Genomic DNA, 13,011 nt, shown 5'->3' on the forward strand with positions numbered 1-13,011 from the left:
CTGGACCCACAGCAACAATAGCAAGCAGAGAAAGTGAGAAGAAAAAGCCCCCATTAAACACTGATGCTTATTTATGCATGCGTGCTGGAAGGGGTTAGCAAAGCATTACAATAGTTGTTGAACATTTCGGCAAGATTAGGGTCCCCTGGAACTGCAAAGCTTTACCAGCCCTGGCTCTGGAAATTTATAGCAAAAGCCTGACTCTGCAAATGGCTCGACATCTGACTGTCCTCTGCCAGGAGAGCTCCCTGCCAACCCCGACTTCTCCACCCTTCCCTTTTATGCTAGCTTCCAGCTGTTTCAGTTTTTCTTTTATTTACTGGCTTTATTGATATTTGCCTTTGCTCCAGCAGTCACTTGCTTTCAAAGGAGACGTGGAGGAAACAAGATCAGTAGGCAAAGGGAGCCAGGAAAATCATCATGACTTCTCCACCATGACAACTGCAGCTCCCCTCAAAGCCTCCAGCAAAGCAGTTTTCAATGCAAAGCGCAAGCGTCTTCCTGCTCCTTTTGGAAGGTGTCCATCGTGCCTGTGACACGAACTCTGCCTGAAGCTCAGATCCCACCCAGCCCTGGGGGAGCTTTCCTTCTTCTAAGGGGAAATTTTCAAGGGACAATACAATGTTCTGCATCAGGAGGGGAGCAGAGGCGCTCTTCCAGGCTCTGACCCTCAGTGAGATACTATTCTGGATCCACAAGTGGAAGTCCCTCTGACAGCAATGACAATTTCACCTGACTGAGGATTCTCCATGCAAGGCATCAGAGACCCCAACACCGACATGTTTGGAGGAGACCTGTTTCTGTGGTGTTGGGAAGATGGCAAAGTAGCTGTAACTACAGCAATACGCTTCACCTGAAAAGTGGTTATTTTGTCTCAATGATACAACACAAGGGTGTCCCTGTTCATTGGCAAGGTTGGTTGTTGTCGTCTTCTTTTTCTTTTCTAAAACTGAAATAGGAATCGACTTAAAAAGACCACTTCAGCCTTATGTTTTAGTGGAACTTTTTGAAATGCTGCAAAATACCAGAGGACAGAAGCAATGCCTACAATGAACAGCACAGAATCCAAAACACTTGGGTGGTGATAGAGATACAAGGTAAAGAGGAAAATGCCTGTTTAGACATTCAACCAAGTCAGCACACACTCACCACGAGCCATCCTGTCCTCAGGAAAAGAACCACTCCAAAAATGTTGATCATGCAGGAGGTGAAGACGCCATCCCATGTTCCAAAAAGCACCGGCTCCCACACAAACAGCTGGATCTTCCACCAGGGCTTGGTCTGTGTTTGAGATACCTAGAGAAAAGCAAAGCTTTCCGTTTTACCTCTCATGTTTTATAGGCAGGCTGCAGAAGTGGTGCAACAGCCAGCCACCAGCAGTGGGATGGCCACCAGCAGCTGCTAAGACACCATCTTGTTGCAAGTTGTCTCTAAAATGAAGGGGCAGAAGAGCTGCTGGGATCCCTGGGCCCTGGAAGAGAGGGTTCCCTGTAATACCCCATTGGTATTCTTGTAGGATAAGCAGCAACAGTGAATTCCCCCTGCTGATGATGTTCCATGAAGCAAAAACACAATTCAAGGGGTCCTTTATGGAGCTTGCAGCTATACGTTGTGCTTCTCCTTCTGTCCCTGCCAAGCACCCCACCAAGACATACAGGGTTCACAATGCACTGGAGAAGTCTCTTAGATGAGATGAAAAACCAGGCCAGGCCAACTGGGACTGACAGAGGAGGTTAAGATGGTCTTCCCATCACACACAGTGATCTCTGATCAGGACACTACCTTTCTAGAGGAGACATGGGACCCTGTTACTCGGGGCACCAGTGAATTTCAGAGCTGCTGGAATGGAGACCTGAAACTTCAGGGCAAGTGCAGTTATCTATTGCAACTCCCTTCTATTGCTCCCTCCCACCCTCTGGAAACCAAGTTCCCTCTCTTCCTTTCTAAATAATACACCTCAGGTTTAGGTAGCAAAAAGGAGGGCAGTTTTGTCCCCTCAGCCCTGTTTAACTGCCACAGAGACAGACCAGGAGGAGGTGCAGAGACCTCAGAGATGGAAACTTGGGCTTTGAAAGGAAATGGCTCTCCGACAAACCTGCTGTGCTTCCTCATGGAATAGCTCTTGGACGTAGCCATCATTTCTGGCACTGTTCATGCTGGACATCACACCCCTTCGCGTTGCCTCCGCCTGCCCAATGCACAGCTTAACACTACAGCAGGCGAGGCCGAGCGGAGCACGTCAGCTGTTCTTCCTGGTCACATTCCTGCAGTGCTGGATCCTCCGCTGCGTAAGATTCATGGTTTTACTGCACTTTACTGTGAAAGCAGAAAAGACAGAAGACACAACTGTTGCTTTCTTAGCCTGCAGAAGCACAAGGCTATCGCCCAGACCGAGCCGGTAGTGGCTCGTAGCAGATGCAGAACCATGGAGTGACAGCACAGCAAGCAGAGCGCAGCGCTCCCCCAGCACCCTCCCAGGGCCTGCCCATGCACAGGCTCTATCATCAGCCCTTGGTGGCCTTTTCTGAACCCCTCCACACCCCTGGCATCCTTAGTACCCTGCAGCACTAGCTCCCCGGCGTGCTGTCTGAGAAATGTATTGCCTTCCATTGGTCCTAAATCCAGTGCCTGGTAATGTCACTTTGCATGCCCCCATGCTCCGGTGACATAGGGCACATGAACTATTTACTTCCCAGCACCACAAACCACTCCACAGCCTTGATCACATCCCCTTCAGCTGTACCTTTTGCAGACTAGAGTCCTGCCAGTGTAAACTCTCCCCTGACAAGCGACCTCATTACCCCACTCTGCCCCTCTCCCAGTATGGCACAGAGGTGGAACTGGAGCAGCTGAATGTGTCCACACCACAGACCCACAGTCTGCATTCCCGATGCTCTCAGCCACATCCCCTGCACCGATGCCCAGGACCTTCTTCATGGTCATACCCACCCCTGGGGGTACAGTCACCTTGTCTGCAGCACCCCGACTTGGGGCTTGTCCCTGCCACAGGCAGACTCTGGCAGTGGGTCAGGCTTAATTCAACACCACGTGTGTACCAGGAAAGCAGCATCAGGCTTTATTTCAGGGATAACTTAGCACAACTTCACAGAAGGGGAAAGCTAGCACAAGCATTTCCCTGTCTCAAAATAGCTGGTTCCTCTACTTATTGGGGGAGTTTTTATACAAAGTTCTCCTCTAATTGTGGAGGGCTGCTTTTATACACCTCCTTCCAGCTGGCTCCAAGTCTTAACTTCCCCCAAATGGTCTTGTGATGGCCATCAGCCATTTACCCTGAGTCTCCCACACCAACCGCCAACAGAGCCTTTCTGGCCGTTCCTCAGCACAGCTATACCATGCCTGGGTAAGACAGAGGGCTGTAGCCAGAGGGGAGCAAGACATGCTCCACGGATGTGGAGAGGGCGGTTTGCCTGGACCGTTGGCTCTCCCAGGGCTGACAGTTCCTGGCCATTTGAGCTCACATGCTCACAAGAACCAACTGTGATCACACAAGGCTTGTACCAATGGTTGGACACCTTACCTGAGACCAGGAACCAAATTTATCACAGGCGGTGTAGGAATCTCTGACTCCTCATGCTTGCAAGCCACAGAGACAAGACAACCAACAGAAATGTGCTTTTCCTACCACACAGGGATGAAAGCATACAGAAACTACTTTGGGTCACTCAGGATTTCTGCGTCGAGAGCTGAACCTGACGCAGAAAGAGCTGGTCACTCAGCACTTTTACCATCCTGCCTTTATTATTCTCCTTTTAAATACCCAGTAATAAATAACTGATGCTGCCACTGTTCCAGCACGGTGTTTCAGCTGCAGCAGGTCTCCTGTAGCTGCGGTACAATGCCCAGCACAGGGGGGGGGTTCTTCGCCCTGTCCGTGTGGCTGGTTAAGCAGCACCAGAGCCATAATAGTTCACTGATTCCCCACTTCTCCCTCCCCTTTTTTTGAAGCAAATAACCCTTCACAATATCACAAATGGCTGCTGTTACAGGGAGATTGGGGCTTCAAGCCGGGCAAAAGCAGCAGGAGCAGATGAACACTAAAGAAGCAAAGCTCATGTTTTTATGCAAATAGCCATAGTAATAAAAAAGGAAGAAAATACACGACGTGAAACAAGATTATAATTGAATAGCCATATTCTCCTAAGATTCCCCAATGCAATCTTTCCTTGCCAGAGATTTCACTCAGTGAACTCCTGCCTTTCACAGCCGCTTCAGCTGGATGTAGGAAGAACAGGGAGGCTGCCTCCCTGCAGCCCCCCGCTTTCCTCACCCGCTCCACCAAGGCAGCCCCAGGACAAGATGGTCCTGACCCCTTGCAGCAGCTTTGGAGCACCTGAAGCTGCTGGTTCAGCGTGCATGGTGTGGAACCACGGGAAGGTTCGATGAACCCGTATTATCAATCGAAACTTGCAGAATCCAGAAAGAAGGGCTCTGCACACAGATTTCAGACCTGGAGCTCACCTTGCAGGAAACATTACCCTCCCGGACATTTAAAACCCCTCACCTCACAATTTCTTCCTCTTTCTTTTTTTTTCTTCTCAGCATTAAAACCCCTTCTCCCGCCCTATGCTCCCATGTCCTTTCCACCCAGCCCCACTCCCGCTCGCCTCGGTGTAAGAGCTTTCTCCTCCATTGCAGGAAATTGCCTCTCCGCTATTGCTCCTCTGTGGCATTTCCAGCCGCCCAGTATCTTATAACTGAATTCTGCAATTGTTTACATCCCTCCTCAACGGCGGATCCATTCGGCCCTACGAGGCAACCGAAGCAAACACAGGAGGGGGTATAAAGCTCAGCATTGAGAGCTGAACAAACATGCCAGGGCAGCCGCCGCATGCACCGCCACAGCCCAATCCACACGATGTACGTGTTATTTTTGCAATTCAGGGTCTGAAAAGTGGCAAATTCTGTGGCCAGGAGCCTTCCTGTTGCCCCATGCAGCACGCCACCAGTGCAGCACAGTTTCTGAACCGCTGCACAGCACAGAGATGTTTTCAGGCGGCATCATCTACCTGGGTCACCAACTCAGCAGAAGCTTTTCTGCTATATACACCAGTCTGCCAAAAAAAACCCCAAACAGGCACCATTTTCCTCTAATATAAGCGAGGCTCTAACTCGAAAGTTAATTGATACTACTTTTCCTAAAGTTTCTGCCAAAGACACTAACCAGTCTATAAATCGAAGAAGAATAGTTGCTTTAATCTTTCGATACCATTTAGGGCTTGAGAGAGCAGAAGAGCACTAGCAAACCTCCTCAAAGAAACATTACAAAGGCTCGTCTCCTTCTGCTGCGACACTTCTAGATTTAATTGCAAAACCAGATTCCCACAGATGAAATTTCCGTGCCTTCCGCATCCTTTGAAAGCAATAATGTTTTATTAATTGTCACATTAAAGCCATTTCTGAGCTAAGCGTTGCTGCTCTGAGCTACTCACCAGCTGGCTGGGTTTAAAGAGGGAAGGTTAACGCCTTCCCAAGCCCAACTGCGTGTGGTCCCGCGACCTCCGAAGCCTCATCCCTGCCAGAGGAGGCACTTCCAAGCCTCCCTCCCTCAAGGGACCAAGCAGCCAACAGCACTTCAGTTTTAATAAATCCCCTCAACGCCTCTCTAGGTCAAGTTCTTAAAAACAGCTAATTTAGGGGACCCCGAGGAAGGCAGGAATTAAAAGGGAAACCAAGCAGCCACCAGTGCAACGAAGGTAATGCCACGCATAAGAGCGCCTGGTTATTCCGGGTTATTCTTTTACTGCCAGAGCCAGCACAAACACCCGACCCGTTCTGGTTTTACGGGTCTCCGCAGCGTAACTCCCGAGCCGGGCGTGACAGGCCCGGGCTCCCCCCGGCTGTGACTTCCCGGCGCGCTCGGGCAGCCTCGGTGCCCACCCGGCCGCGCTACGCCGACCTCCCGCAAAGCGCTGCCGCCAAGGCTCGCCCTGCCTTTTGCCTTTCTCCCCGCCCCCCCCCCCCCCTTTTTTTTTGCCTTTTCTTTTGCGACTTTTTTTTTTTTTGCCTTTTTTTCTCCTTTTTTCTGCTTTTTTTCCTTTTCCTTTTTTTTTTCTGATTTCCTTTTCTTTCTTTGCCTTTTTGCCTTTCCATTGTCTTTTGCTTTTCTTTTCTTTTTTGCTTTCCTTTTTTTTTTTTCTCTTTTCTCTTTTCCTTTTTTTTGGGGGGGGTTGCTTTATTTTTGCTTTTCCCTTTTTGCCTTTTTGCTTTTATACTGACTTACTTTGTTCTGATCTTTTTACTTCCGTTTTTTCATTTCTTTTTTTTCTTTTCTTTTGTCTTCTGCTTTTTTTTTTTTTTTTTTGCTTTCCTTTCTTTGCATTGCCTTGGGTGGTTTTTTTTTTTTTTCTTTTTTACTTTTCTTTTTGCCTTTGTATTTACCTTTTTTCCTGTTGCCTTTTTGTTTGTTTCTTTTTTCGCTCCCGCCACCCCCCTAGTATTTTTTAGCCTTTCTTTTCCCCGTTTTCGACCCCCCCCACCCCCCACCCCCGAGTGAGCTGCAGCAACGCCCCAGCCGGAGGGAGCAGCGGGCAAAGCAAAGCAAAAGCAAAGCGCGGGGCCGCCCCCGCCGCCCAGGCTCGGCACCCCCCCCGTCGTGGGGGGCGCGGGCACCCCCGCCGCCCCCGCCGCACTCACCTGGCGCCGCCCGGGCCCCCCCAGTTCCCCGCCGGCCGCCGCCCCCCCGCCCGCGGCGCCGCCTCCCGTGCTGGGCCGGCCCGGGCGGCTGCCACGTGTGCCCGGGCGGCGCTGCCACCCCCGCCCGCAGCCCCCCCGGGGCAAGGGTGCGGGCAGCTGGGGTGTGCGGGGCACAGGGGCGGGGGGCAGCGGGGTCCGCCGACCCGCAGCCCGGCAGGGGGTCGGTGGCACAGCACGGCGCGCCCGTGTACCAGAACCTGCCCGGTCCGCCAGCACCGCCACGCTGCGCCGGCAGGGCGCCGGGCACGGGCCGTGGGCAGTGCCGGTGTAAACGGGGCCAAATCCAGAGCCGGGCGGCCGCCCGCGGAGCCCCAACAGGCGCGGCCTCCATCGGCCCCAGCACCGAGGCAGCCAACATGCCTCCGGGCCACCCTAGTGTGCTACAAGCATCCGCACAGGGCACCCGTGCCCGAGCGAGCCCACGCCATGTTCCAGTGTCCTGCAGAGGCCAAGGGTACGCAAGCCTTTACTCTCGGACAAACACCGCACTTGGGAGAGTGGCAGGAGGGGAAGGCAAAAACTCCAAGCAGACAGATAGGGGATGAAGCCTGGGGAGATCAGCAGGTATCTCCCAAACATATCCCATTCCCAGAATCTTTCAGAAGCTGTCCTCTGGCTCCCTGCTCTTTACGCTCATTACAACTCCCAGGGAACAGGTTCAGCCAGATTCTCTCGCCTTCAGGGCCAGCGTAAAATCTGGAACAAGTATCTATGACTTTGCTGCAGAACCGGTGCAAGGTCACCCGCTGCCAAGGCCTGAGCCCAGAGCCCCGGAGCCTGGCCCGCTTGCAGCCCCGGAGCCTGGCCCGCTTGCAGCCCCGGAGCCTGGCCCGCTTGCAGCCCCGGAGCCTGGCCCGCTTGCAGCCCCGGAGCCTGGCCCGCTTGCAGCCCCGGAGCCTGGCCCGCTTGCAGCCCCGGAGCCTGGCCCGCTTGCAGCCCCGGAGCCTGGCCCGCTTGGAGCCCGGAGCCTGGCCTGCTTGCAGCCCGGAGCCTGGCCTGCCTGCAGCCCCGGAGCCTGGCCTGCCTGCAGCCCCGGAGCCTGGCCTGCCCGCAGCCCCGGAGCCTGGCCCGCTTGGAGCCCGGAGCTTGGCCTGCTTGCAGCCCCGGAGCCTGGCCTGCTTGCAGCCCGGAGCTTGGCCTGCCCGCAGCCCCGGAGCCTGGCCCGCTTGGAGCCCGGAGCTTGGCCTGCTTGCAGCCCCGGAGCCTGGCCTGCTTGGAGCCCGGAGCTTGGCCTGCTTGCAGCCCGGAGCCTGGCCTGCTTGCAGCCCGGAGCTTGGCCTGCCCGCAGCCCCAGAGCCTGGCCTGCTGGCCCCTACTGACACCTCTGCAGGCTGAGCAAGAGCTCAGCAAGTTCCCTGGGGTGGTTGCCACCACTACCCCTTTGCCACCAAACACTCCTTTAAGTGATCCTGCCTTCCCACTGGAAGTAATGACCGCAGAAATCCACCAAAAAGTATTTTCAAGGGGCACACCAACACAGTAAAATCACCAAGCACCGCTGTTAAAACACACTTTCAGGACTGCCCAGTGTTGGTCTCCATCTGCTCCTATTTAAGTCACAGCAATTTTTAACATTTTCCCTCTCGGCAAGAGAACCCAGCCAGCAGCACTCCTTCAGCGGGGCTGCCTGTGTTTCTCGGGAGCACACTGCTTTTCCGTCCTTGCCACACCCCACAGAACCACAGACCGACATACACTGCCACTCCTCCAAGGGCAATCACCAAGTGCCAGTCACGTGCAAAGCAGTTTGCTCTCTTTAAAGAATATTGAAAATAAAGATGTAACCCAAATGCAAGAGAAGCGGCACTTAGATTACTCGTAACAAATGTGGAATGGTACAAATTTCCCCAGTGCACACTTGGGATGGCTGCGTGACTCACTGCTGACTCAGCCACCAGCGTGTCCATACAAGCCTTCCTCCACACCGCTCCAAGGCTTACACCACCTTCGAGGAAAACCACTGCAAACCATTTGAGAAAGGTTTTTAGAAGTCCTAATTAAAAAATCTCTCTCCTTCTGCCAAGTACCTTAGCTCTACTGGGGAAAAAAAAAGGGGGAGAAAATGCAACTAAAAGTTAAAATTGTTTTATCAAAGTCCAATTCTTGGGTGCTTTCAGGGCTAGAAACAAATGCCGCGAGTTCCACAGACCAGCAGGAATCCTTTCCCTTAAGTCAGGTAGGTCCTCGGGACCGTCAGATGGACCATCCAAAGCCTGGCAGACCCAGGCACTGGACATCCTGAAATGCGATTTAAGATTTCTGATAGCCTGCACCACGTCACTCAGTGGAAACTGCTCCTGGGGATGGAGTCTAGAGATGGATTTAAGTGAAGGAGGTGACAAAAGTTTGTGTGGGATAGAAGAGGTAAAGGAGAAATCCAGAGGTGACAAAGGCATAAACATGGCTTCCAGGAACAAGGAAAGTAGCACCGCAGAGGTCAGTCAGCAAGAGATACAACTTTGGAAAACCCATAGGTCTGAGCCATCCAGTGAAATGTGGGAAAGACGGATTCTTAGCAGAATGGGTGTTAATTATCACATACCTCATCACCATCTTCTTCAGTTGCCAGACATTTCCATCTCTCCTAATGCAGCAACACACAAGCCCATTTCCATGTACACACAGAGCATGGACTGTGAATAAACTACACAATTTAGCTAATCGCATCACTTAATGACCTACAGACAAAGCCCAGATAGACAGTAAAACAGGCTGTTCCACGTCAGGACTCTGTTCCTGTATCAAACAAAGTGCCAGCCTCTTTCTATTTGAGTTCACTCAGTTGTAAACTGCAAAATACTTTGCTTTTAAAATGCATCTTTACCCGATTTTGTTCAGTGCATAACAGCAGTTACCGGTACAGTACTTGAGCACCACCACAAGCAACATTCTTGCTTCAGTTCCCTAAAACGGACTTCCAGGGAACAGGAACGACTCTGAGAGAGCCAGCACTGCCAAAGCCCATTTCCATGCCCGATGTGGGGACTCATGCTGTCCTTACAACTCATTTCCAAGTAGCTCTAACATCCACCACTGTAGCTACGTGTTTGACTGGGGGACTGATCATCCTGTTTACTTTGATTTGATACTTTCTTTTAAGCTAATAAATGCCATCTTAAGAAAAATCCTCCCAAGTCCTGTTTTGGAGGAAAAGATCACACCGGCACACTGGCATCCTTGCACTTGCTTATCTGTCCTTCTAAGCTTTAACTTTCTTAGGTTGCTCTGATCTGTCTATAATTAGCCATATAACAAAGATCATTTCAGGAACTGGCAAGAAAAATGGAAGAAAACACAGGAATTGAGAGAAAACAGTCAGTCATCCTTTGAGCTTCTGATGACATCCTCTGCTTTGTTCTTACACATTTCTGCATGGTCGAGATTACCTTGCAATTACCCTGAGCATACTCCCAGCACTCGTAGTCGCTGCTTTATCAACCTTTGTGACTCAGACAGACCAATTAAGGAACTGCTGCTCCTGAAGAGCTTTTAGAGTATAAAAATTACACATTTTGAACAGTCATTATTCATATCACAAGACAGAAACTTTTTTTTTAATAAATTACACTGATAAAATAATAGAATCCTCTGGGTTTCACTTAGGCCAGGCTAATGTTTTTGATCTGACGGCAGTTACGAAAGCTCTGTTATTTCTGCCTCTCTGAAATGGCACTAATGATCACATCTGATCATGAGGAAAATAAAGAAAAATTGTATGCAAATAACAGCTAAAATGAACGTGTTCAGTGGCACAGCTTGCACTTCCATAGCTGGGCCAGCTTACCCCTCAGGCTGCGCAGCTGAGAAGGCATCACCTCCTCTGAACAAAGGCAGCTGCATCAAGGTACTGCCAATGCACTGACCTGTGTCAGAAGACATCAGCACAACACTTGGTTTGGGACTAGGCACCCACATTTCTGGCTGAGAAGCTGGCAAGGTGCAACCGCTAGCCAGACAAAAGCCAAGTGGCTTTGTTACCAGCAGGCAGCAGCGAACAACCATCACGTAGGACCATTCCTCGGCTCTCCTGTGTAAGACGGGTAGAGCTGCCCCAGTGGACTCCCACGTGGAAAAAACAGTAGTTACTTGTACACCCAGCAAACATCCAGAACTAAGTACAAATAACGGAAGGAGGAACTGGATCCCATGCTTTTTGCATGACGTGCACGGCTGCCGACTCTGGCGAAAGCGATGTAGCTGGCTAGACTGCGGAGAACGAACACACACACCCCTCACCAAATCACCGTATTTCATTTCTGCCAGCCACTTGTACATGTATGCATTCAACTGCCTTTGAGATTCAAAAGCTAGAGCAGACGCTGCAGCAGGGATGTCAGGCACCTGACGAGCAGCCCTGATGTGAAAGGGGAAGGATGCTGCCGAGGAGGCAACTTACCTGAGCAACCAGGGCAGGGCTGCCGGCTTCTGAAAGGACAGCACACATGGGCTCTGCTTTGACCCCCTGCTCCAGTGGAAGGCTCTCTTTAAACTCTGTATCTTGACAACTCAAGCAGACAAAAAAGCAAGTAACAGTCTATAGTAAACTGTCTTCTGTTGATTCGGCACAAGCAACACAGAAAACAACCAACAAATTGGACACTCTTCCAGACTACCTCCCTAAACCAACCTCCAAATCTGTCTCCTTTCATAAACTGCTGCCTGTCCTGCAGCTACAATATAGTTTCTCTTGTGCAGTGCAAGAACATTATTAATTTGAGATTTTTATTTTTCAGCCCTCTAAATAAACAAATAACCAATAATTTCAACAGAAAACTGTTTTCTTCTCCTAGCAAAAAAAGAATGCTCATTTAATGGACTACTTTTCTCACTTGACACAAAACGTAGGTTCTGGCAATTCTTTTTAACATTAAAATGTCTTCTTTTCAGTATCACTTTGCTATTTGACAATTTTGATCATGAAAGTCAATAAAGCAGAAACTATCAGTTTTGACTTCTTATTTCCACTGCATAATTAAATAAAAATCAGTATAACTAATGAACATAAAGCTAAAGAGAAGCAGGATGGCCGAGTACACAGACACTACTTACTCAGGCATATTGCAGAGCGCATCCACAATTTAAACTATTAAACATTAAACTGTTAAAGTTACTATACTGGCTGGATGTTAACATACCACGTTACGTTCTTGATAGGCCATTTAAAAAAAAATACCAAAACATGCAGACTGGAGTAATACTGAAACAAAGTCATATCAAGTCACGTTGTTTTATTCACGCTATACTTCAGCAGTACGTTAAGGCACGATGAGACAGTAATGCCTATGGCCTCACAGGGCTGAGGGGGACCGAGTCAGGGCACCCTTCCTAAGGCCAACCTCAGGACATCTGCGCTGATTTAATCCTTTACTGCCATGCCTGGCCATCCCTGCTAGGGCTGCTGGCCCGGGGCGAGATGAGAGACCAGAACACGCCTGGAGTGCCTGGAGTGCCCTTCCTCGGCTAGCATGCAAATTCATTCAGCGGGGTTAAACACCCTCAGAAGGGGTCTAGGCTAAAGGCAGACAGCAAGCTCCCCTCCTGCGGCCGCCGCTTCCCAGAGGTGGCTGGGGGAGCGTGCCCAGGGCTCCAGGACCAGGGCTGTACCCGCAGCGGGATGCCGCTGACAGCCCAGGCTCACACAGCTCTTCCCGCACTGCTCCTCTGATCGTGGTGCCAGCCTTAACACAGAACGTCACTAGGTTTTCTTCTCTTTAAAAAGCATCGTGCAACTTTGAACATTTTCTCGCACAAATTCTTATACAAAGTAAAATCAGCAGAGCCGTGGGTTTCACAAAAATTAAGTCTTCATCAGAAGGGACCCGACCAGAAGATTCAGGGAAAACAGTGCCTTTAACACGTGAATAAATAAAGGCAAGAAAATGAAATTATCAGTAATTAATGCTATAGGGCACATTTGTGGTTTTGTAAGTGCATAAATGCTACAATCTTCAACATTTTTTAAATACTTGCTTCAATAGTAGAAAAATCTATGTAACAAATACTCTGTATACTACTGCACACGCTACAAAATGAGGTAGTGCACACATGCCATATTGTCACCTAATAGACTTGAAAACTTTAGTCATCAAGTTCACCTTTCTTGTAACTGCGATTAAAACAAAGTCCGAACTCTCATTTACATGAAGAGTTGCTGGCACTGAATAAATTCCCTTTAGTGCAAACAAAAATCACAAAAGAAAAGCTGGTCTAATACTAGGTGTTTCTACTACAGTGATTCCAGTGCAATCTTCTAAAACAACCAGGATTAAAATTAAGGTCAGGTACTTTGTTTTCTGT

General features: G+C 50.1%; 1 protein-coding gene across 3 annotated transcripts in view; it reads right to left on the reverse strand.

Moving 5' to 3' along the window:
* The window catches only part of SLC12A8 (solute carrier family 12 member 8), a 54,949-nt gene extending 48,200 nt beyond the window's left edge, over positions 1-6,749 (reverse strand). For 2 of the 3 annotated variants that reach the window (XM_055719165.1, XM_055719163.1), the window contains exons 1-3: positions 5,451-5,952; positions 2,096-2,316; positions 1,150-1,296 (exon numbers count right to left, since the gene is read on the reverse strand). In XM_055719165.1, coding sequence (XP_055575140.1) covers positions 1,150-1,296; positions 2,096-2,164 — 216 coding nt within the window. In that variant the 5' untranslated portion in view covers positions 2,165-2,316; positions 5,451-5,952. Of the gene's footprint in view, positions 1-1,149; positions 1,297-2,095; positions 2,317-5,450; positions 5,953-6,654 lie in introns of those variants that run through there. The other variant, XM_055719162.1, reaches the window with a different exon arrangement.
* Positions 6,750-13,011: the final 6,262 nt, after the last annotated feature.

Source organism: Falco cherrug, chromosome 8 (assembly GCF_023634085.1).
Source record: "Falco cherrug isolate bFalChe1 chromosome 8, bFalChe1.pri, whole genome shotgun sequence".
Lineage (NCBI taxonomy): Eukaryota > Metazoa > Chordata > Aves > Falconiformes > Falconidae > Falco > Falco cherrug.